Source organism: Aulonocara sp. 'chitande type north' Nkhata Bay, linkage group LG2 (genome assembly GCF_057382095.1).
Source record: "Aulonocara sp. 'chitande type north' Nkhata Bay isolate Kocher_YH1m ecotype deep benthic linkage group LG2, A_spYH_male_GT1.1, whole genome shotgun sequence".
Taxonomy (NCBI): Eukaryota; Metazoa; Chordata; class Actinopteri; order Cichliformes; family Cichlidae; genus Aulonocara; species Aulonocara sp. 'chitande type north' Nkhata Bay.
Genome location: NC_141345.1, coordinates 27,821,897 through 27,842,874, shown reverse-complemented (window position 1 = coordinate 27,842,874; position 20,978 = coordinate 27,821,897). Strand labels below are relative to the sequence as shown.

Below are 20,978 nucleotides of genomic sequence, written 5' to 3'. Positions count from 1 at the left end.
AAGTAGCTGACACCAAGAAAAAAAAACACTCTTGCCAGCGTTCTTCAATTAAAATCATATCCCTGCCTGTCCATGGATTACACGCTAATACAAATAAAGTCTTATTAGTCTCAGTCAATTTTATACACTTTGCATGATTAATGTCAGGGTCATGTAGGTCATCCTGCCACCTGCTGTTGTTCCTCTGAGTGCTCAGTAGATGGCCCCGATGATCAGTCTACCAGGTGCATTTTTAAGATAAGGACTGATGCAGTATTTGCTCCTTTTCTCCTGGATTTTTTCCTCCAGACGCTAAATTTGAGACCAGCTTGTTGTAAACTGTATCCATTTCACAAATTAGTTATCAGAATATTTTGGGAGGGAGGCGATATAATAAATATTATAACAAGTTTTCCATTCTGGTGGTTTTCTCATGAATATTAAAAACATTTTCTCAACAAATGGTCTCATTTCTAAGATTATTTAGGGGTTTCTCAGAGAGGTGAGATTACGTCTAAACTTTTGTGTGCCCAAAAACTCAAACAGCTTGTGAGTCTTCTTCTTCTTTCCACTTCTCCCTTTAGGGGTCGCTACAGTAGATTATCTCACCCTGTCACTAGCATCCCCATCTGCTACAACAGTCCTCTGCATGCCCTCCTTTCTAATCCAGAGAAAATCTTAACATCTTTAAATCTGCCACCTGTCTTTTTGTTAGTCCCACAGTCTTCAAAGCATACATCATAGCACGTCTTCCTACCTTCTTGTAAATCCTCCCTTTCATTCTTTCTTCTATCATGCCACAAATCACACCTGAAGCCCACTCCACCCTACCTGCACTCCTTTCTTCACCTAGAGCATACCTCCACCTAGGCTCTCTTCCACCTGCTCCCTACACCCGTTGTCAAAGGAGACTCCAGACTTCATCTGTCAGCCTGTCCATCACCATCTTAAGTAGGAAGGTCAGTTCCCTGATGTAATGCCATCCCCACATTTCACTCCTACCTCACACCTCACCGCTGTCTCGCTGTCCTCATACATGTCCTACACCAGCCTCGCATACTTCTCTGCCACTCCTGACTTCCTCTTGCAGTCCCACAGTTCCGCTCTAAGCTCCCTGTCATGTGCTTTCTTTAGATCCACAAAGACACCGGTCCTTGTACTTGTATACTTCTCCATAAACACTGTGAAAGTAAATATGGCATTTATAGTTTTTGTTCTGCATTTGTGTGCGTTCTGTGTTAATTTTTCACTACACTGTAACATCCTGCATTTCTGTAGAAACAGATCAATCGTGGCTAGATGTAGAGGCAGTGTGTTTCACACGTTTAAAATCCTATAAATCATAGAAAACTGAAACCAGTAAATATGACATTTTCCCAATGCCCACAAATGCTGTAGATAGTGAGAGAGTAATTCCATGAGGTTTGATGGCTGAATAATACCAAGTAATATGCGGTCAGGCTTACTAAAACCAGAGGTAATATGTATCCAATATGTATAATCTTAAATATGTATACATTTAGTCAGTTTCAGTTATTATGTAAATATATTTTCACCTGTGCAGTACTGTGAAAAATTAAATACGTCCTTACTACTGGAATTAAGTGGGTAAGAAGTAATTTAATTATTTCAATTTATTTATATAGCACCAAATCACACAAACAGTTGGCGACAGTGGGAAGAATCTAACTATCTATCTGCTATATCAAAAAGAAACGTTTTAAGACTAATCTTAAACGTAGAGAGGGGTCTGCCTCCTGAATACAAACTGGGAGCTGGCTCCACAGAAGAGGGCCAGGAAGCTGAAGGTTCTGCCTCCCATTCTACTTTTAAAGTGAAGTAGTCAGGCACTGCTAATCAAATGCAAGTATGACCGGCTCTATAAAAGCAGAGGTTTAGAGCATTCAGATGTTGGTTAACACAATGCCATAATCTTCCCAAGATTGGAAATTCCAGCAAATTCACTCCAAAAATTCGCAACAATGCAAAACTGCTGAAACCCCAAAAGCTCTCAGACTCTACAGGCCTCAGTTAGCATGTTAAATTTTAAAGGTCATGACCATTAGAAGAAGAATAAACAAGTTTGTCTTGTTTGGAAGGACTATCAGGAGAAAGCCTCTTTGCTCTAAAAGAACATGGAAGCACCCATTATTGTGATGACTGGGCCGTGCAATAAAACAATGATCCCAAGCATAGCAGCAAATCTACAACAGAATGGCAGAAAAACAAAACCATCAAGATATTGCAATGTCCCAGAGAAATTTCAGACCTTAAATTGATGTCCATGATTAAACAGATGGACACAAGCCGTCTTCTTTGCAACCAACGCTGTAAAGAAGAGTGAACCACAATTCCTCCAGTGATGTGAGATACTGATAAAGTCATACAGAAAACCATTACTACAACACAGAACCAGTAGCTTGTAGAAAACAAACTTTCCTTTCACACATAAGTATCAGGATGTGTTTCATTTAGATGTGTGAAAAATATCTAATCTGTAGTTTTCTGCTGTGATCATGGTTTCTTTCATATTTTTTGCTTTTTCTGCATTCTGACAATCCCTAAATGTAGTGAATCATAATTTGTTTGATTAAAAACTGACTAAAATGGAGAATTTCCCCAAATTGAGCACATAACAAAATAAAGAAGCCACATACTGCTAGTAAACATTTGCTATTTTGGCAATTGAGAAATCGGGGAAGCTCTGCGAGGAGCTTTTTTTGTCTTTCAGAATCCTACTGGTTCTGACATCGAGCGGAGTTTTGATGACAGAAGGAAAAACTGCATTACACCGAAACCAATGAGACAGAAAGAGAAACAGAAATATTTGACAGCATGTGATTACATAAATACATAATTTGTCAAATGACTGTCAATAAACACCTGATGCTGCATTAAACATGTGCTGGAGCTGGTTTAGGACAGTGGTAACAGAAACGAGTGTTTGATTTTCATTATGAAAAGCATCGCATGTCACACCGCTCTGCCTTAAACGAGACACACATCTCAAAGTTTTCCATGATGTTTCTCTTTTTTAGGTACAAAGTATAATAAGGGAGATTCTCCTGGCTATTAAAAATTCTGGACTAAGTGTACTCAAGATAAAAAATCAACTTGTACGAGACAACAAACAGGGAAGGCAATGTCTGTTCCTGTGACTTTACCACACGTTTTTTGCTCTTTTTAAAACTAATATCATCAGTGCATGTTGTGTGTCATCAGACTGACATAGTGTGACAAATAAAATCCCAGGATTTGTAGAACTCAAGGTGTTCCTACAAGTGTGTAGGTCCAAATTTATCCATTTACCTTGACGAAATTTCCAAATGATTAAAATTTGAAAAGAATCCAAGATTTTTTAAAAAAATCTGTGACGCAAACTTGATTCTCAGAAGGGAGCCTGACTGCTCGTTAGCAGGGGAAGTTTGATTGTAAACGTCGATGTGGGTGGGTAAGAACTGTTACCACGCTCTTGGTATAAATGAGGAAACCTCAGCGTTAGATTGCAGATGCAGAACTAACAAACAACAACTGTGGATTATTTTACTCTGGGGATTCGTCTGCTTACTAGAATCTGTTTCTGATCTACAGCTGACCTGCTCATCTGTTACAGAAGATGTCTCAAAGGAATTTGCTCCAACCCTCCATCAGAGCTCTGTTTCTACTTCTTCTTTGTAGCCTGGTTGTTGGCGAGATCGGCAAGGACTTCTCCCACTGCCCTAATTTCTTCTATAATAAAACTCCCCCACAGGGTGTCAGCGCACCAGGATATCAGCCAATATGCCAGCGCTATAGAAACCAGTACCACTTTGCCAGCCTGTATGATCGTCAGCGTCGAGTGCCTTTGTTCTCTGCGTACAGACTGAGTCCTGCTGATGGCAAACGACCCAAATCCGTTTGGATGTATGAACCGCAGGTAAGAAGGAGCAGACACTTATTTTATAGTGTTGTGTTCATTGTTTGTTTTTTTCCGGTGAAAAATAGAGATTATACGTAAAAAACACATGTATGAAAAACACAGTCACATATATGTTTTCTTTTGTGAACCCATGAAGAAAGAGACATTTGCATCTTCAAATGAGGTCATGTTTAAAGCTATGTGACTGTTTAAGTCAAACAGAAGCAGCAAACTCTTTTAAAGTTTCTAAACATGGTCATGTCCTTTTTCCTCCGTCTGTCAGTTGGCATTTTCCGGTGCCAGCCCAGATATGAAGCATTTTGAAACCCCTGTCGACCAGAATGTGATTGAAAGCCAGGCGGTGCTTGATGACTACAGGAACTCCAGCTTTACCAAGGGTCATCTCAATCCCAGCTTGCACCAGAAGACCCTCGATAACCGGAAAGCCACCTTTACCCTGACAAACATTGTCCCCCAAAAAGAGGGCTCCAACTCTGGACCCTGGAACAAACTGGAGAATGACGTGTTGAGAGATTTCAAGATGTTCTGCAACGGGACCATGTACGTGATCACCGGGGCCATGCCATACAAATCTGGGGACCACTGGATTAATAACAGGGTGTCTGTTCCTGAATACATGTGGTCTGCCTACTGCTGCCCATCATTCAAATCTGATCTCCCTAATAATGTGAAGCGGTTTTTCCCCACGTGTGCTGCAGTTGGAAGAAACGACCCGAACAGCGGTGAGGAGATTGTGCCGGTTAATAAGAATGCGAAGCCCAACGTGCGGGGCTATGATGTGAGGAGGATGCCGTTAGAGAACCTGGAGGGTATCCTGGCAAAAAGACTGGCCATGCCCATCAGTCTGTTTGATAACCGCTGTCAGGCATAAAAGCCTTTAGCTTGACCGGACTCTGATAAACTCGCTGCAGTTTTAATTATCAAGCTTCTGCTTCATTATTGAGGACATGATGGACTGAAATAGTTTTTTCCCCCTGATTGACTTTGTAAAAATGTAATTTCCCTTCCTGCTAAGGTCATTTCACTCACATTTAATAGCATTATAATTTTCCAATTAATCAAGACTGAAGTGTGTGATTTTAATGTTTATTCTCCAATAGATTCAAAAGCCAAACACAGAGAGTAGCAAGCGCTCAGTTCTTTTAAATAAAACTGCACTGGTTTTAACATGAGTCAGTTATTGATTACATATTACAAATGTACATTTGAGCTGGAACACTATCAATAAATACTAAGCCTATACAAATGTCTGATTTCATTTTTTCCTCTTTACAAAAATGACTTAGTGAATTTCAGCATTAAATCATAGAAAACATTTTAGGGGCAGACAAGCTTTCTGGGTCACTTTTTTTCAGAGGTTTGCCACTGACGTTACCCAGTTCAACATTTAATGATGATTGTGTCAAACTAAAGAAAAATAGTTGAAATGAGGAATTTCTCATGAATTATTTGACCACATAAAGAAAATAAATAAACCGCAGACTTGCTGTGAACTGACAGTTGCTAAATAAAGGTCGAAATATGGTATGGTGAGTTTTTATATGTTCAGAAAATTTGGTTCCCACAAGAGAGCGAGTTTCAGTGACACAAAGAACACGGTTCTCAGGCAAACCAGTGTTTACTGAGACAAGAAGAAAAACAAAGATCAAAGCAAATGGATATGGTTTAAATAGTGGTTACCCATAGATAGCATCACAGCATTTGTGCTTGGTGTGTTATTTCCAATCTTTCCAATCTCAAGAAGCCCTAATTTTTATAGAAAACTTGATATAAAGCTGGAGACAGACTCTCTGAAGGAAAATGCTGCAACACCACAAGCGCCCCTTCTTTCTTCTGGCCATTTCTTAATTTATCAGCAAGCAGGAACTGTACTGTCACTTGGTAAAAAGCTACAGGAAGTGACTTTATTATCTAACAATATTTATTTTCTAATAAATGAGGTCGTACTCTGGTTCAGATGGGCCGATGATGAAACTTAAATGTCTGAACCGCAAATAAGATGTGATTGGGTTCTTTTTTACTTGTTGTCTTTCCTGTTCCTGCAGAAAATGGCTCGCTGGAGCTGATCTGGTAGTCGTTCCACATTCATGCACCACTCACCCTTACTCTGCAAACAAACTGACCTTCTGACAGATGGACAGCTTTTTTATGTCTTCTTTAAAAAGAAAAAGACTTAATACTTATAGAGACAGTGAAAACATATCTGGATACAGACTCTTTGTAGGAAAATGCTACAACACCGCAACTCCTGCATGGCTCTTCCAGCCACTGAAAACATGGTGCTAAATGGGATGCACATTTCACGTGTTGCATTGTGAACTGTTGCATTGTGCACCACATCTAGCTATACTCGATGTGCACAATCACGTGGCAAACAGCCAAATGATGAACCACTATTTAAATCATATCCATTTGCTTGGATCTTTGTTTTTCTTCTTGTCTCAGTAAACACTGGTTTGCCTGAGATCCGTGCAACACATTTCACAGCCTCAACCCTGACTTTTGGGGGTTTCTTTCTTTATCATTTCCTGATGTTGCAAAAAATGTACCAGTGGAGCCGTCCTGGTTAGAGCTGCCGCACAACTGAGCTGTTCTGGGTCAGGAGGCCAGAAATGAATCTTTCCAGGGTTCTCTCTCATCCAACTTGACTGGCTGAGCTAACAAACACGGCTTGTTAGCTTAGTTTGTAGTTGTTCTACATTCACGCACCGCTCACCCAGAACCTGCAAACAAACCAAACTGCTGAGTGTCATACAGTTTTATGTCTTTTTTAACTTACTCTAGACTTTAGCCGCTATTTAAAAACTACGAAGACACAGTATCTTATGTCAAATACACAGCGTGCCAGGTTATGTCAAAGTGCTGTTTTCATTGCATAATGCAAGAAAGCCCTTCAGTCAATCAGAAATATCAGTAAGTGAGATTTATATCTGTATAACTAGTGCACAAAAGAAACTCTCAACAACAGCCCAACACTTGAATATGTCTAATATGGCAATATTTTTTTTATAATTAATAATAATAATAATAATAATAATAATATAATTTTTTATAATTATAATATGATATGATATGATGATATAATATGATCATGACTCAGACAACATAAAATAAGTTGACTTTTGTATGAAAGCACTTCTATTCATCAGCCTAATCTATTTTATTACAGTTTAGCTCAGTAAAGTCTCGCCAGTGCACTGTGAATTAGTTTAACCTTAACAGATCTAGTTTTGACTTTTCCTTAAGGTCTGAAAATAGATAAATTCAATAAGACTTCAAATAAAGAGCAGTTTCTTTCTACTTCCGTAAAACGTTTAACTTTCTATTTACTCATAATAACCACAAAGAAGCGACGTAGATAAAAACAGAACAACTCTGGCCATGTAACATGCAACCCTTTCCTTGCATGACTGCAGCCTGCATGCAGGCAGTAATGAACAGCTTTGTCATAAAGATGAAACAATTTTTTTCAGCCAGATTAATACGTGAAGCTCTTCCCAACACGCATTTTCTAAAATGTGACGGAAAGCCAAGCAGCATTTGAGGATAAAAGCAGGTCTATTCAAACTGAGGGCCCTCTCACTCCCATGCTGCACTAGAAAAGCTGCGAGGCCATCGACACCCTGAGAAACATGATTACACTGTGGGTAGAACTCCAGCACTCGGCCCTTGAGTCATCTGGTACGAGGTAAGTTGAAGATCCCGTCAGAACCAGCCTGAAGTGGGCTGGATAGATGACAAGCAGGGCTGTCGTTAGTGAGCACAGATGGTCTACTTTGCTCTTTCTTCAAATATGAACTTCCTGACTTGGAGATCTTTTCCCCTCGACACACATCATGCTGCTGTGGGAAGAACAGAAATAATCCTGAGAGTGGAGAGGACTTTGCGAATTAGGTTCACCACCTTTCTAATATCAGGACTTAGCTGTAGAGTGGGCGATCATGAGGGAAAACATCAATCTACCCTCACCTACCACTTCACCTTGCTAATAGATTGCCTTTTGCCTTAACTCTTCCTGTCATAGAGTCAACAAGGTGCTGGAAAGTGTTGATCATCTGGGTAAGGAAATCCCAGAAAGTTGATTCTGTTTCTATTCCATGGGAGAAACGCTTCCTCACTTATTCAAGTGGCTTTTTCAGTCTCAGTTGACTAAATAGAAATCATCAGAAACAGAAGTCAGCTGAGACCGAAGACATCACTTGGATGAGTGATGAAATGTTTCTCTCACAGAAACCGCTACGTCCAGATGAACAGAATCAACTTTGTGGGGAGATGCTGGAAACACTCGTCAGAGGGTTTGGTCCATATTGACAAGATAGTTCGAGATGGTTGTGTGTGGGAAAATCCAAGTAGATAAACAGCTTCTGAAATACTCAAACAAGCCCACATGACAACAACAACAACCACGCCACGTTTAAAGTCACTTAAATCTTTCTTCCCATTTCTGATGCTTGGTTCGAATTTGTTGTCTTGACATGCATGAATGCATCCAGTCAGCTGACTAGACACATGCATTAACAAGTAGCTGAACAGGTGTACCTAATAAAGTGGCTGGCGAGCATCTCCATTTGATAGCCATCATTAACAAGAAGTTCTGAAAAAGCAGCAGCTCTTTGAACAGCAAATTTTTTAGTCCTTGAATGAATGTGTAATGACAATGTTGCCTAGCGATGGCTGAAAATTAAAATTTATGATGAAGGTAGTCACACAAAAAAGCTTTATGGCGTATTATTCACTAACTCGAAACTTTTCCTCATGAATTAAGATGTTTATTTTCTAGCAATGTGACGAAAACACAAACATACAAAATACCAAACTGTCAATTATGTCATCCAAAAAAGAAAACAAGGCCATCAGCTTTAACGTACTGATAAAGAGGTATGAATGAACGATGTATTCATCATTATAAATAAGTCCTGGCTGTGCACGTACATACAAATAATAATACTTCCAGTTAAAATGGCTAGATGGCAGAGACTGACTTTATTTCTCTTTCAACACAAAAACACCAACCAGTCCTTCCTGCCAGCTTTTTAAAATGTGCCTTCATTGTTTACTCGACCAAAGTCTGCCATGTATGTGCTTTGTTATCTTAAAGATAATCACAGGGAAAGACATGAGATTGTAACAGTCACATTCATCAGCTAAATTCTACCACAACCATAAAAAAAACTTTAAAAAAAAAACCACTGTTCTTTCCCTAAACTGAGTTTCTTGTGAAGCCTCTAAAAGCACTGATGGTTCTTCAGTTGCTCCACATCACTAAAGCCCCTTCCACAGTTGGAGCACTGGAGTGTTGCCTTTTCGCTGTTGTGTATGAGTTGGTGTCTCTTTAGGTACTCCACACGGCTGAAGCGCTTGCCGCATGCTTCACAGCCGTATGGACGTTCACCTGTGTGAATCCGCTGGTGCCGTTCCAAATTACCAAGGCGACTAAAGCTGCGTCCACAGTGCTGGCAACGGTGCGGCCTCTCACCCGTGTGCACCAGATGATGGCGCTCCAGCGACCGTGAGTGTGTAAAACGCTTCCCACAGATCTCGCAGCAGTGCGGCCGCTCGGCGGCGCAGGCGCACTCGTGGTTCTTCAGAGCCCAGGCGTGGCTGAACGTGTTGCCGCAGTGAGCGCAAGGGAAAAGACTGTCCTCTGCTCCGCTGCTCTGTAAATGGGCGCCACCTAGTGGACACGGGTGCTCCTCCAGCTCGGCTTCCGAAGTGAAGCCTCCTCCACATTGTGGGCAGAAGTGGAGCAGATCCCCGCCACCCTCCTCTTCCCCGGCGCTCTCCCAGACGCTCCCCGGAGCAGATAGGTGGGGCGGATGCTCCGACTCTCCGTGCTCCACCACATCCTCTACAGGCATGACCGCAGCTGAGTCGCTCTCTCTTAACTTCTTTGACCAGCCTAACCTCAGCTCCACATCCCCAGCCACTCCCAACCTCTCGCCCTCCTTCACCCTGCCTTGTCCTATCTGGTCCTCTTTGTGCAGAGTGGGTGGCTGAGGCTCCAGCTCTCCATCCTGCTCCATTCCATCGAGACCAATGTACTTAGGGGCCAAGCTGATCTCGGACCCACAAACCACTTCTGAGTCATGTTGAGAAGCCTGCTCGCGGCCTCTTTCGGCCCTTAACGCAGACTCCAGGCCCCTCAGCTCATCCATGGTCATTCCTCCCTCTGATGGTTCTGCAGAGCCCACCTTCCAGTTCTCCTCTTCACTCTCCCCTGGATGAAGAGTCGGGGGACGGTCTGACAGATCTCCTGAGCAGAAACAGAAGGAGGAGGAGAGAGTGAACGAGCTGGTGTGGGCAATCATTTCCGTTTTCCTTCAAGTACTGGTCTCTGAACATTTTCTCTAACTTGCCCTCCCTCACTCAGTGAGTCCTGGGCTCATTACCTTCACTCGGGGTTCTGGAGCCAGCGTGGAGGTTCTGGTTGGGCGGATGCATCTTCAAAGCCTCCTTGATTAGTCGGAGAGAGGCAGGCTGATAACCCTCTGTTTGGGCCAACTGCATAGAGAAGCAGAAAGAGAGCTACTGTACTGGGTAATCGACTGAGTCCAGGTACAATGAGACATTCACTATTAAATTTACTCTTGTTCTAAAAAAGCTTGTTAAATTTCCACATGATATGTTTACAATGCACCTGAAATAAAGATACAGCTAGGTGAAGGACTCCTTTCAAGCGGTGAAAGACTTCACAGAGCAGGGAGGCAAATTTATGCACATTATGCATGGTTTGAATATTCAAATCCAGAAGAGAAATGAAGAGTGGATCAGCGTCCTGCCACTTGGTGATGTGGTGGAAAGCTTTTCTAACAGTAGTGTTTCTCCCTAAAAGCTTGCTGTGCATGAGATATGAAGAGCCCCACTCCTGGCTCCTCTGGAAGCTAAATATCAAATCAATAGGCTTCACTTTATCCACTATATCTCTGCAGTGATCTGATAGAAGAAGAATTTGAGCAAAACTCTTTCTGTATTATTATTGTCTGTCTGTGTCTACATGCTCTCTCAGTGTTTATGAAGCTGCAGAGCAGAGCAGAGATGCTGTGCCACTTTCTCCTCCTACTCCTCCTCTGAGAAAGCCTGTCTCCCTCACCTCCTCTTTGATGTTGGCCTTCTCCTCCCCCTCACCGCTGAGGCTGCCCTCCCTTTCCTCTTCCTCCACCATCCCTCCCTCGTCTTCTTCATCCCGGGGGAACTGGATGAGGTACATATCTTTGGCCTCCTTCCCCCCTCTTCCTCCCGCTCCTGCTACCATGCCCACAGTTGCTCCACTTCCTCCTCCTCCTCCTCCACCACCACCAGCACCGCCACCACCTCCTCCTCCTCCTCCTTCCTCCCACACACCTCCAGGCCACGCTTTGCCATAGGCTGCTGCTGGGCCTTTTTTTGACTTGCCTCCTGTGGAGAAGGGAGGGTGGTGAAGGAGGTGAGAGGAAGGAGAAAGTGAAGGGGAGGGGGAGAAGCAGGAAGAACAGCAAATGAAATATGAGGGGGAGAGAGATAGGTGGGAGGATGTGATTGGAAGGCCAGGGGAGGGAGAGATGAAGGAGAGAAGAGGGTGGAGAAGTGGGAGACGAGGAAGAGGAGGAGGATGAGGGGATTGGAGATGCAGACGGGAACAGGAGTGAGAGCAATGGGAGCAGGCGGCGGAGGAGGAGTGAGCATGATGAACGAGTTGAGGAGAGGGGGCGTGGAAGGACAGACAAGAGAGCGGAAAGGAGAGAAAAACATGTGACAGCGAGGAGTGAGAGAGAGGCGGAGAGGAGAGGAAGAAGTGGAGTTGGTGGGGGTCAAAAGAGGGGCAGGAGGAAGAGGAGGAAAGAAGGAGGGCACGGTGAAGGAGAAAAAGATAAAAGTAGGATGGAGAGTTGAAAAAGATGAGATAGGAAGAGAGAGAGAGGAGAAGTGGAGAGGGAGTGTGTAATTATGGAGGGTGGTGGAGGTGGTGAGAAGCAGGAGAGGAGAGGGGGAGTGTGTGTGTGTTCAACGTGATGAAGTAGAGAGAGAGCAGAGCAGAAGGAGGTGGGGGCAGGGAGAATAAGAAAAGGAGAAGAGGGTGTGAGGAGAAGAGGAGCGGGAAGGGGAGGAGGTAGAGTTGGAGGGAGACGGGGAGAAGTGAAGGAGGTGGGGGGGAGAGGAACCAGGCAGGAAGAGAGGAAAGGAGGGAGTGAGCAAATGCAGAAAGAGCGAAAGGAGTAGGAGGGACAGAATGCAGTGGAGAGAGGAGAGGGGGAGGTGAAGGACAGAGGGAGAGCGATCATGAAGAGGAGGCAGAGGAGGAAGGGGGGTGAGGAAGGAGGAGGGAGGGAGAGATCAGCTCTTGCCAGATGGTTTTCCAACAAAACAAGTGCGTCTTCACATAAACTGCACCTAGACTGCATAGCATTCACATTGTTATTCACGTTAAAGCCACAATCATAGGGAAATACTGCAGGATGTGCTGATAAGCTACCATTGAACTGTATACATCATGCAAACTAAAGGTAAACAGGAAGAAAAGCTCCAAGTCGCCACACACAGCAAATACTTACGAGTCACGTCAAGTTTTCGCTTCTGCCGGCCTCCAGCTTCCTCCACCGGTGCTGCTGCCGCCACCAGCCCGGCGTTGCGGCGGTTGGCAGCCCAGCCCATGCCGTACTTGCGCTCGGTTCTCAGTTTGCTCTCTGTGAGCCTCAGCCGCAGTTTGAGAGCCTCGTTCTCCTTCCTGTTGAGGGACAGCTCCACCAGGTAGTCGTTCACTGTCTCCTGGAAGAGTTTGGTGATCTCGCACACCGAGGCACGGATCAGGCTGTCCATGACGGCGGTCAGATGCGTCTCAAATGTGGTCACCGATTCTTCCATCATCCTGTCCGCGGGGCTGCAGATCTGATGACGGTTTCACACACAGTTCGTGATCAGTTGTAACACAGCTTTCCTGCTATGATCGCAAAAGTTTTCGATCGTGTGATCAACTCTCCCCCATAGCAGCTGTTGGTTAACTTTACTGGCTAACCTGCTGCTAAAAAATAAACCTAAATGATTACGGCAGTGAAATGAGACAGGGCTCCGTGAATAGCATCACGGTCATTCCGCCTCTATTACAACTTAATTAAAGACTATACCTGCCCGGTTAATCTGTGCAGTGCCAAGGCGGCGATGCTGGTTAATCGACGCCAAAATCACAACCCCCGTCAGCCCGGCTTGTTAGTAAACTTATAATGCTTCTGTGCGTGCATTAATGTTAAAGTACAGCTGGAGCAGCAGCCTCTCCGTAACGTTGGAAAGTGCTAGCAGACTGGCTAGTTTAGCCCTGAATACGCACCGTTTGTCGGATGACACCGAGGAGCCACCACGGCGTGAAACAGCGGCAAAGGTGTAATTTCACGAATCACGGAGACGCTCGGCAGCTGTTTGTGTGCCGAAATACGGCGACAAAGGATAGCGCCATCCAACTTCTGCCCTCTCTCTCTCCCTGCCAGTTCCCTTCTCGCCTCATCCAGCACTGCTTTTAATTCTTGAGAACACTACGCATGCCCGGTACCGTAATTACGCTACACTCAAGAGCAGCCGCACCCTGGAAATACCAAGCACTCAGGTTTCACAAGCCACTTTTTATATAATAATTTCAGCAGTGGTGATGATTTTTTAAAGACATAAGGATACAGAAGAGCTTCCGCTTGATATTATTGTTTTTAGCACGACCCATTTGTCACATGATTGCACACGTTTTCTTCTCAATTTCACAGTCAGGGGTGGCGACAGTACAGACTTTATTTACTTAAGCAGAAGTTGAGCAGTAGGTTAAAAAATACTCCAGTAAAAGTTGAAGTAGGCTACTGAAACAACTTTTTGCTTATAAAGTTGGAATTCAGCTAGTGAGCCTGAACATCATCAGCTTAAATGCAAATTCATCTCCGCAACTTGATGCAACCTAAGCCTGACCATGAACACCACAGGCACTGTGCACCAATCCAACACAGAGCTTTGCTGTGAATTCACCACATTAATGCAAACGAACCTGTTTATCGTGGACAAAACTACCCAGTATTTTCATGCAACATTTGAATAACACAAAGTTAGTACAGCTTAGCTTGTTTTGCAGGACAAAACAAATATACATAATTTATTACAGCATATTATATACAAATCCAATGCGTGATTGAAAATGATGACATCATATGTAAGATTTAAATCTTCAGTTTATCAGTCCTTACCCTTACATATAACCTGTCTTCTTCCCCTTCTGTCTATCTTTCTGCATCTTTCTATATCAAAGAGAGCTAACTTTCTACAAGTTAGCTCTCTCTTTTGTCTCTCTGTGAAATACATCTGCTGGTATACTTTAACTAGCAACAGACTGTGCTGCAAAATGCACACAGCTGACAGAAAAGTTGGATTTAAAATTACTACTTAATAAAAACGTAACTCCCTTCATGCTGTCTCCTCTTCTGTAGCGCTAGACAGTTTCTGAAGTATCGCAAACAAAAACACATGCACTCCTTCCACCGACTTTTAACTCCCGAGTATAAACGCTATAGATGAACCAAATGTAAGAGTCTGTTAGAAAATGTAAGTAGTAGAAGTAGTAGTAGCAGATGTGCGGATATTTCTTTAAAAATGTAGGGAGTGTACAGTAACGAAGTATTTGTACTTAGTTACTTCCCACCTCTGTTCATAGTTTAGTAGTTTTAAGACAGAAGTGCGTATACAATTGCATTACCAGTTGCAGAAAAAAACGACAAAGTTAGCATAGTAGAATACTAAAGTTTTTCATGTTCATGTTCATGTTCATGTCACTTTAAAGGGTTTTAATTGTTTCATTGTTTGAAAATACATTTGTAAATCAGTTTGCCTAAATTTAAAAATAAGACTAGCATAATAATAGTAATAATAATAATAATAATAATAATAATAATAATAATAATAATAATAATAATAATGCAGAAATAAGGATTTTTGGAAAATAATCTTAAATCATATCCTTTGACAGAGGGATAAGAGTCTGTCATCACTTAGCAGCACTGAAATTGGAGATCAAATTTTTGTGGAAACAAACACAGATAATGTTCTTAACAAGAAAGAAAGCACATCAATTTGATGCTCACCTGCAAGCGCATGGTGACATGGAAAGTTGCTATATACACACAGAGTGATGCAGATAAATGAGAAAATGTTATAAACATTATGTATTTTAGGAGCAGAATGGAGTGCAGATATTGCTGCCCTAATTAGATCTTGAGTATGAGAGTGTGGTTTATGGATCTGCATCAAAAGCACTTCTTGCAGGCTGTAAGATCATTAGTTGTGTGTGTGTGTGTGTGTGTGTGTGTGTGTGTGTGTGTGTGTGTGTGTGTGTGTGTGTGTGTGTGTGTGTGCGTGCTTCAAGCTGAAACAGGATAGATGCCACTGTGTGGAGGAAACAGCTGCTAGAACATTACTTGTTGAAGTTCAGAGGTCATGGAGACAAAGACTCATCAAAACCAACCTTAAAGATACCCTGGAAATGAGAAGGAAGAAAGAAGTCAAGTGTTAGGAGGGGATCGAGTGGCAAGAAGCATGGGAACATGTGACAACTGGCTATTTTCATACAGCTTTGTTATGGCCTTCAGTCACAATGTGGACATGAAAATAGAAATTGACTGACTGCAGCTCAGGTAAAGAAATAATAAAGCATTCATTTAGTACTTGAGTTTTATCGATGTGGAAAGAGGAGACATGCAAGATATTTTTAAATCGACACTGACAGATCTGTGGAGAAGGATAAGGGTGCCCATTTTTTTGAGAATTTCACTGGTGTCTGATGTGCCTAAAATCAGAACATGACAGTAATGAAGTGCCACACAAAAGGACCGAATCTAAGACACATACAGAAGAAAACCCATAGACAAATTTTAGCATGGAGCAAATAAGTGGAATTCTGTGTTTGTAGACATGCAAGTGATACATTCTTCTAGATTTCATGGAGCAATATTCTTGAAAGTAAATACTTAAGGAGGTCAGTTTGATTAGATTATTTCTTCATGAAAACCTGAGATATAGACAGAAGATTTCTTAAGCTGCCTACGAGCCTGAAACTGCAGGAAAAAACCCTAAAAATAACTACGATTCCCCCCAGCTGGAAAGATGGTGCAAAATTTCAGAGGAGAAGGAGTAAGTTCGATGAAGCATTAGAAAGTGTTCCACAGGATGGAGAGAGTAGACTTCAGTGGAAGCAGAGGTGATAAGGAGGGTTGGGGTAGGTATGGTGATAAGAAGAGAAATGCAAAAGGACAGATGCTAGTGGGGGTTTTTCTGAAAAGGATGGAAATGCCTGTGCCTCCTTTAAGGAGAGCAAGGAACATTAGCTGATGTATAAGATTGGAGGAAGCTAAGCACATCCAAAAGGTGCAATCTCAATTAAATCAGGAGACTGTAAGGTGGTGGCAGGGGAGAATGTAGCTAGACACCATTCAATAGTAGTCTGTAAAATGGCTTTGGATACGAGTGAAGGCAGAGCCATGGATTAACTGGTGGGAGCGGAAGAAGGAAGACTGTTGCACAGAGTTCAGGAAAAAGTTGAGCCAGGCTCTGAGTATTAAGGAAGCGTTAAGACACTTAAGATGACTGTGAAAGTACAGCTATAGTGCTGAGGGAAATGTTGAAGAATGCGTTTGATCTATCCTCTGGACAGAGAAAAGAGGATAAAGAGGCTTGGTGGTGGAATGAGGAAATACAGGAAAGAATTCAAAGGAAAAGGTTAGCAAGGAAAAAGTGGGATAGTCACAAAGATTTAGAAGAACTGGGAGACAAGGCATGTTCTCCCCGTGTCTGCGTGGGTTCTCTCCGGGTACTCCGGCTTCCTCCCACCGTCCAAAGACATGCAGCTTGTGGGGATAGGTTAATTGGATAACCCAAATTGTCACTAGGTGTGAATGTGCAAATGAATGTGAGTGCGAATGGTTGTCTGTCCCTGTGTGTTAGCCTTGCGACAGACTGGCGACCTGTCCAGGGTGTACCCTGCCTCTCGCCCTATGACAGCTGGGATAGGCTCCAGCGCCCCCCGCGACCCTGAAAAGGATAAGCGGAAGTGAACGGATGGACGGACGGATGGGAGACAAGGCATATAGCCTATTTGGTTCATTTGAAGAGTTTCAGTCAGGTTTCAGAGTTCATCACAGTACAGGAACAGTTTTAATGAAGGTTACAAATGATCTGCTTATAGTCTCTGACAGTGGACAAATCTGTGTTTGTCCTACTAGACCTCAGTGCAGCAGTGATCATATATTTTATTATAGCGATTAGAGCTTGCTGCAGGTATTATAGGTACTGCGCGGCAGTGATTTCAATCATATATATCTAATAGACTCCAGTTTGTTCATGTAAATGGGGAGTCCTCTTCACACAGTAAGTTTAATTATGGAGTTCCACAGGGTTTTAGGGTGCTAGGACCAATTCCAATTGCATCACACATGCTTCCCTTAGGTAGACTTGTAATCAAGACCACCTAAACCAAGACCAAGACAATACCAAGACCAGAGGGTATCGAGACCAAGACAAGACCAAGACCGAGTCAAGACTAAGACAAAGTCGCGAGGAGACCAAGACAGAGACAAAAAAAAAGTCTTTAACCTGCAGCCAGACGGCTGTAACTCAGGAGGTAGAGCAGGTTACCCACTGATTGGAAGGTTGGTGGTTTGATCCCTGGCTCCTCCAGTCCTCTGAACATCCAACTCTACCCTTGGGCAATATCATTAGAAGGCATAGCATAGATTTTCACCTTTTTCTTTTAAGGACATCCTGATAATAATGTATTACAGTAGTCCAGTTGAGAAATAATAAATGCATGAACTAGTTTTTCTGGCTCTCTTCCACATCGTGTCTTTGTCTTCTCTTCCTCCTCCCACCCCATTCCTCCTTCCCCCTTCCTGAGCCGGGTTTTATCGGAGAATTCTTCCTGTTAAAAGGGAGATTTTCCTTCCCACTGTCTCCAAAGTATTTGCTCAAAGCGGTTCATATGATTGTTGGGGTTGTCTTTGGTTTCTCTATACCGTACAATATAAAGTGCCTTAAGGCAACTGTTATAATATGGCGCTATGTAAATAAAATTGAATTAAATCTCAATGAGAGAGGTGGAGAAGGAAAAGGCCCATAGTGAGTTGTAAGAGGCCGAAGTTGTTTAAATATGTGTTGCTATTAATGCAGGGCCATTAGCGACTTTTGTAATTGTGAAACACTTAAGTCTGGTAGGTGGCGGTAATGCGTCTACAAGCTAGTTGCCAACCCTACAACCAGAAGAAGAAGAAGAAGAAGCAGGAAGGCGAAGAATACCAGCGGCTGCACATTGAGGGAGAGAAGCGTTGCAATAATGCCGATGTTTGTAGTGAACACCAATGTTGCCAGAGGTGATGTACCGGCAGCTCTCCTGTCCGAGGCTACAGAGGAGCTGGCCAAAGCTATGGGAAAACCTGCACAGGTAGGCCGGCACGCGCTCATTCTTCCACCTACCCTCACGCGATTGTACGTCATAACTATCAATCAATGGCTGTCCCCTTTAATTCCGCATGTTTAGATTTAACTTCTCTGATGAAAGCATATTATATAGAGCTCCACTCGGTAAACTAGGCTGGCTTTGTCTTGTGTAATTATGCAGACAGTGTGTAGACTGCCAGCGCTGGGAGATCATTGATCGGTGGAGTTGGATCACTCACCCGCTTCAAATGCAAGCTTGGCCATAAGAATATCTGGATGGCGCTTCATTACGTCACATTAATACTCTTATAATCAAGTAACCTACTCATAAATAGTCAACATTAAAGGAGACAGACATTTTATTCTCATCAATGATGAGAATAAAATAAAATAAAATAAAATAAATATATATATAAATATAATTCAATAACATGAGTCATCATGTTATTGAATTATAATCAGACGATTCTATGGTTTCTTTATTAGACTGTAATTAAGTGCTTAATTAAGTGCTACATAGGCGACAATGTTAAAATATAGAGATTCTCTACTTGTGTACAGAAATGGAAAATAAATGAAGATATTGGTAACTTTTCAAAAATCCACAGCCTTCACTGGTTAATTGTTTTAAAATTTGTTTGCACCGTTTTGTGCTTCTGTCTTGTACACACCAGTACGTATCTGTGCACATCAACCCTGACCAAATGATGATGTTTGGAGGGAAGGGAGACCCCTGCGCACTCTGCTTCCTCTACAGCATTGGCAAGATCAGTGGTGCTGCCAACAGGCAATACTCTAAACTGCTGTGTGGACTGCTCAACAAACACCTGGGCATCTCTCCTGAAAGGTACCAAAGACACACTTTAACCAGCACATTTTTAATAATTTGATGAGTGAAAGTAACATGGTTACAGAAGCAATCCCCACCCCCGTCTGGCTGTCAGTGTCTACTCTCATTGACCTATTTTTCCTTCTCTCTTGTGTATTTCAGGATGTATATTAACTTTATGGACATGGAAGCAGCCAATGTGGCCTGGAACAGCACAACCTTTGGCTGAAATGGAGGTCAAAAAAAAGATCATTCCAGAATTTTCCTACAGGAACTTATAACTGACTAAATGATGAGTTGAAGACAATTGGTGATCCACTTGTAGAAATACTGACTACCTTAAAAGCACTTATCCAGACTCTTTAGCATTGCACTATAACTTTCCCATTTAAATGCAATAAAGCAAATCCTATAAACCATAAATGATTTTCTGTTTTCCTTTGTTTTCAATGAAAAAGGATCCTGACAGGTATGTGTTAGAGCAGTCAGGGAGCTGTGATGGAATCTTACTTTGACTGGAACACTATGTGGACGGCACAGGGGAAATATTACGATTGCATGATAGTGAAAGACAAGCCATCTGTTAATTGTTGTTTATCCCATTTGAAACTATCACTGTAAACTAATTGCTACTGAGTGTTAATGCTCTGAAAATGTTGTCCATTAATGAGCTAAGCAAGTTGTCCTTGTCATTGTGCCTGGTCAAGTATCAGGTATATTGTCAGGATACATATTAAGTATTATTGAAATACACGGATTCATACAAAACTCACTTTGAAGTGTTCATCATCAGGCCATAGGAGCCAAGCCATTAACTGTATATATCCATGTACCCAAGCATGACAATTAAGCTGTTTTCAGGCTGTGCATACAAGTGTAGATTGTTCAGTCTGCTGTAGCTCTACAAAAATCTATGCAACGTTTTGGCTGGGCAAGATTTGCTTTAATCTTCCGTAGCATAGATTCAACACTGTGCCGGAAACATCAGAGATTTTGGCCCATGTTGACGTATCATCACACGGTGCATATTTGTGAGATTTGCATTCATGACGAGAATCTCTAACTGTCACAATCAAGAAACTAGTTTGAGATGATTGTGACATGGCACATAATCCTGCTGGAAGCAGACAACAGAAGATGGGTATACTCTGGTCATAAATGGATAGACTTTGTCATCAACAATACTCAGTTGTACAAAGAGTTTGTGAAGTAAATATTTCGTCAGTGATGACACTGTAAACCTGCACAGTCTGCTTCCTTTTCTGTATTTCAAACTGAATATTGCAGAAAGAGAAAATAAATCATTAATTTGGGGATCAGGCATTCATGAAAGGGTTTAATTTTCTCAGGTTTTGGATTGTATTTAACTTTGTCTAGCGGTTATTTTGGGGCTTATCTGTGAATTCTTCAAGCATGGTTAAAATATCTCCACACAGCTTGATGCTTTGCATTCTCATAATAATAATAATATTAATAATAATAATTCAGTTTATATATCGCCTCTTAAAAACTGTCAAAAGCGCGGAATGCCAGGTTAAAATTAAAAGCCAAATATTAGTCAAAACACTTTTTGAAATGGATACGAAACACAAAACTATTAAAAATAAATAAATGTACAAATAATAAATGTCACGAACTCCTACCGGAAATTCGTGACGGGAGGAAACGTCATATCACTGCGCGGCGGGAAAAGTTCAGTCAGGAAATATCAGGTTAAGCTGTGGCCTTGTGTTTTTCAGTGTCTTTGCTGTCCCTAATTGGTTCAATTCAGTAGTTCAGGTACAGAAAAACAGCTTCTCTCGCATGCAGGTAAAAAAAAGAAGCAGG

General features: G+C 42.2%; 3 protein-coding genes across 4 annotated transcripts; 2 read left to right on the top strand and 1 right to left on the bottom strand.

The window, feature by feature from the left end:
• Nucleotides 1-3,521: 3,521 nt before the first annotated feature.
• LOC147338067 (endonuclease domain-containing 1 protein-like) lies at nucleotides 3,522-5,137 on the top strand. Its single transcript, XM_086263945.1, has 2 exons — nucleotides 3,522-3,895; nucleotides 4,161-5,137. The coding sequence occupies exons 1-2, from the start codon at nucleotides 3,596-3,598 to the stop codon at nucleotides 4,767-4,769; spliced, it is 909 nt and encodes a 302-aa protein (XP_086120071.1). The 5' UTR covers nucleotides 3,522-3,595; the 3' UTR covers nucleotides 4,770-5,137.
• Nucleotides 5,138-8,623: 3,486 nt separating this feature from the next.
• Nucleotides 8,624-20,969, bottom strand: LOC147338065 (uncharacterized). 2 transcript variants are annotated; one of them, XM_086315033.1, is made up of 5 exons: nucleotides 20,795-20,969; nucleotides 12,427-12,760; nucleotides 10,989-11,293; nucleotides 10,288-10,399; nucleotides 8,624-10,151 (listed from the first exon to the last, which is right to left on the bottom strand). In XM_086315033.1, exons 2-5 carry the CDS (start codon nucleotides 12,737-12,739, stop codon nucleotides 9,124-9,126), a joined length of 1,758 nt encoding a protein of 585 aa, XP_086171159.1. In that variant the 5' UTR covers nucleotides 12,740-12,760; nucleotides 20,795-20,969; the 3' UTR covers nucleotides 8,624-9,123. The 2 variants fall into 2 exon arrangements, with proteins under 2 accessions (XP_086171159.1, XP_086171149.1); XM_086315023.1 differs by lacking the exon at nucleotides 20,795-20,969 and adding an exon at nucleotides 13,197-13,376.
• On the top strand, nucleotides 18,138-19,574 carry mif (macrophage migration inhibitory factor). Its single transcript, XM_086263933.1, has 3 exons — nucleotides 18,138-18,326; nucleotides 18,997-19,169; nucleotides 19,314-19,574. Exons 1-3 carry the CDS (start codon nucleotides 18,219-18,221, stop codon nucleotides 19,378-19,380), a joined length of 348 nt encoding a protein of 115 aa, XP_086120059.1. The 5' UTR covers nucleotides 18,138-18,218; the 3' UTR covers nucleotides 19,381-19,574.
• Nucleotides 20,970-20,978: the final 9 nt, after the last annotated feature.